At 50.6% G+C, this 1,428-nt stretch overlaps 1 protein-coding gene across 1 annotated transcript in view; it reads left to right on the top strand.

Moving 5' to 3' along the window:
* Positions 1 to 1,299: 1,299 nt before the first annotated feature.
* Positions 1,300 to 1,428, top strand: part of TRAP1 (TNF receptor associated protein 1) — a 19,172-nt gene continuing 19,043 nt past the window's right edge. Inside the window, exon 1 of the mRNA XM_017741300.1 lies at positions 1,300 to 1,428. This exon is cut by the window's right edge and continues 85 nt beyond it. Coding sequence (XP_017596789.1) covers positions 1,315 to 1,428 — 114 coding nt within the window. The 5' untranslated portion in view covers positions 1,300 to 1,314.

Genomic DNA, 1,428 nt, shown 5'->3' with positions numbered 1-1,428 from the left:
GGTCTGGACCAAGTGAGAGCCCAGCATGATGGTCTAGAGCAGCAAGACCTGTTCTTGATGACCTCACTGACTGTAGGACTTGCTGTGGGTGGCAGGGGGTTTGCAGAGCACTTGTGAAGTGAGCCTGAGGCCTCCCAAGGTGAGCCAGAGGATGAGGGATATTGGTAAAAGGGTTGGAATGCTGAGTTCACTCGAGGGCTGTGGCAAGGTGGAGGAAGGTTCAGGAGGGAGCCGAGCTCTCCCAGCATGTCAGCTGGCCTGGAGGGCAGAGCATGGCCATGGAAGCTGTTTCCAAGGAGTTCACACCTGTGCTTTGGGACTTTCACCATACTAATGGGTTTTGGTTCAGTCTTTGGGTGTTTTTGTACCCAGTCATCTCAAAAAAGGACTCCTTGAAATGTCAGATGTAGGGTTTGCCCCCTTCCCTTGCTGGATGAAACAGCCAGCAGGCACAGAGAAAAACCTGAGCTTGTCACTGCGTCCAGCCCCTTCTGCTGCTTGTCCATGTTCTCCTGGCTCTGCCCAGGCTGTCCTGGTCCCTCCTCAGCTTCCTAGATCAGTCCAGTCTGTTTATGTTCATTGTAGGACTGGGGGAGGCCAAGATACCGCCGTCCCCAGGGCAGCTTCAGGGTCAGATCCGTACCCTCTGGGATCCTGCTCTGGCACAGGACATTCTCCCAACAATTCAGAAATCACTCCAAGGAATAGGCTTTGGACAGAGCTCCAGAGTGCTGCAAATGGTCTTTTTGTGACCAGGTTTGGCTTTGATTCATCCCCCAACAGAGAGAAGACTGTTGACTTCACCTGGGCATAATGAAAGGAGGAGAATTGGGAATCCCTGACCTTAAGGGGGCTTGTGCCATTTCCTGACTGGTCTCATTTTCCCCGCTGATTTTGTGACTGGTGGCCTTGCTGCTGCTGCTGCAGGTGCTGCTTGCCCTGGACCCAGCTTTGTTGGGGGATGTAATGCCTGTACTTGGACAGTCAATGGCCAAGTACTTATTGCCAATCTGTATTTTCACAGGCAGTGATGTAGGAGTTGTCTTCAGCTTAGCCAGATAATAGCAGGGAAAGCTGCAGACTGCCTCTTCCTCACTGGTTAATTCTGTGGGAAAGCTGCTAATTGTCATCTTCTGGATAAAATTTTAATTCAGAAGAGCCAAATTAGCAACTTGCCCTTTTTATGCAGTGAAGGCAATTCTGGAGGGGAATGGTGGGTGTTGGATTGTGAGAGAACTGTTCAGACAGTGTAACTCCCATGGGATTGCCTAGGTGGGACCTCTAAGGAGTTCTCTTGTTGGTGCTGAACTTGTGATGTGTATTGAAATATCTTCACTTGTGTCTTTAGCAAAAGGAGCAGCATGTCTGCAAAGACAAATACTCCACCGCTGGAGCCTCCAGTACAACATTCCTGCCTCCAGCATTCCT

Source organism: Corvus brachyrhynchos, unplaced genomic scaffold (genome assembly GCF_000691975.1).
Source record: "Corvus brachyrhynchos isolate BGI_N302 unplaced genomic scaffold, ASM69197v1 scaffold58, whole genome shotgun sequence".
In the NCBI taxonomy this organism is placed as follows: domain Eukaryota; kingdom Metazoa; phylum Chordata; class Aves; order Passeriformes; family Corvidae; genus Corvus; species Corvus brachyrhynchos.
The sequence above is the reverse complement of the archived record's forward strand: the minus strand, read 5'-3'. Positions and strand labels throughout refer to the sequence as shown.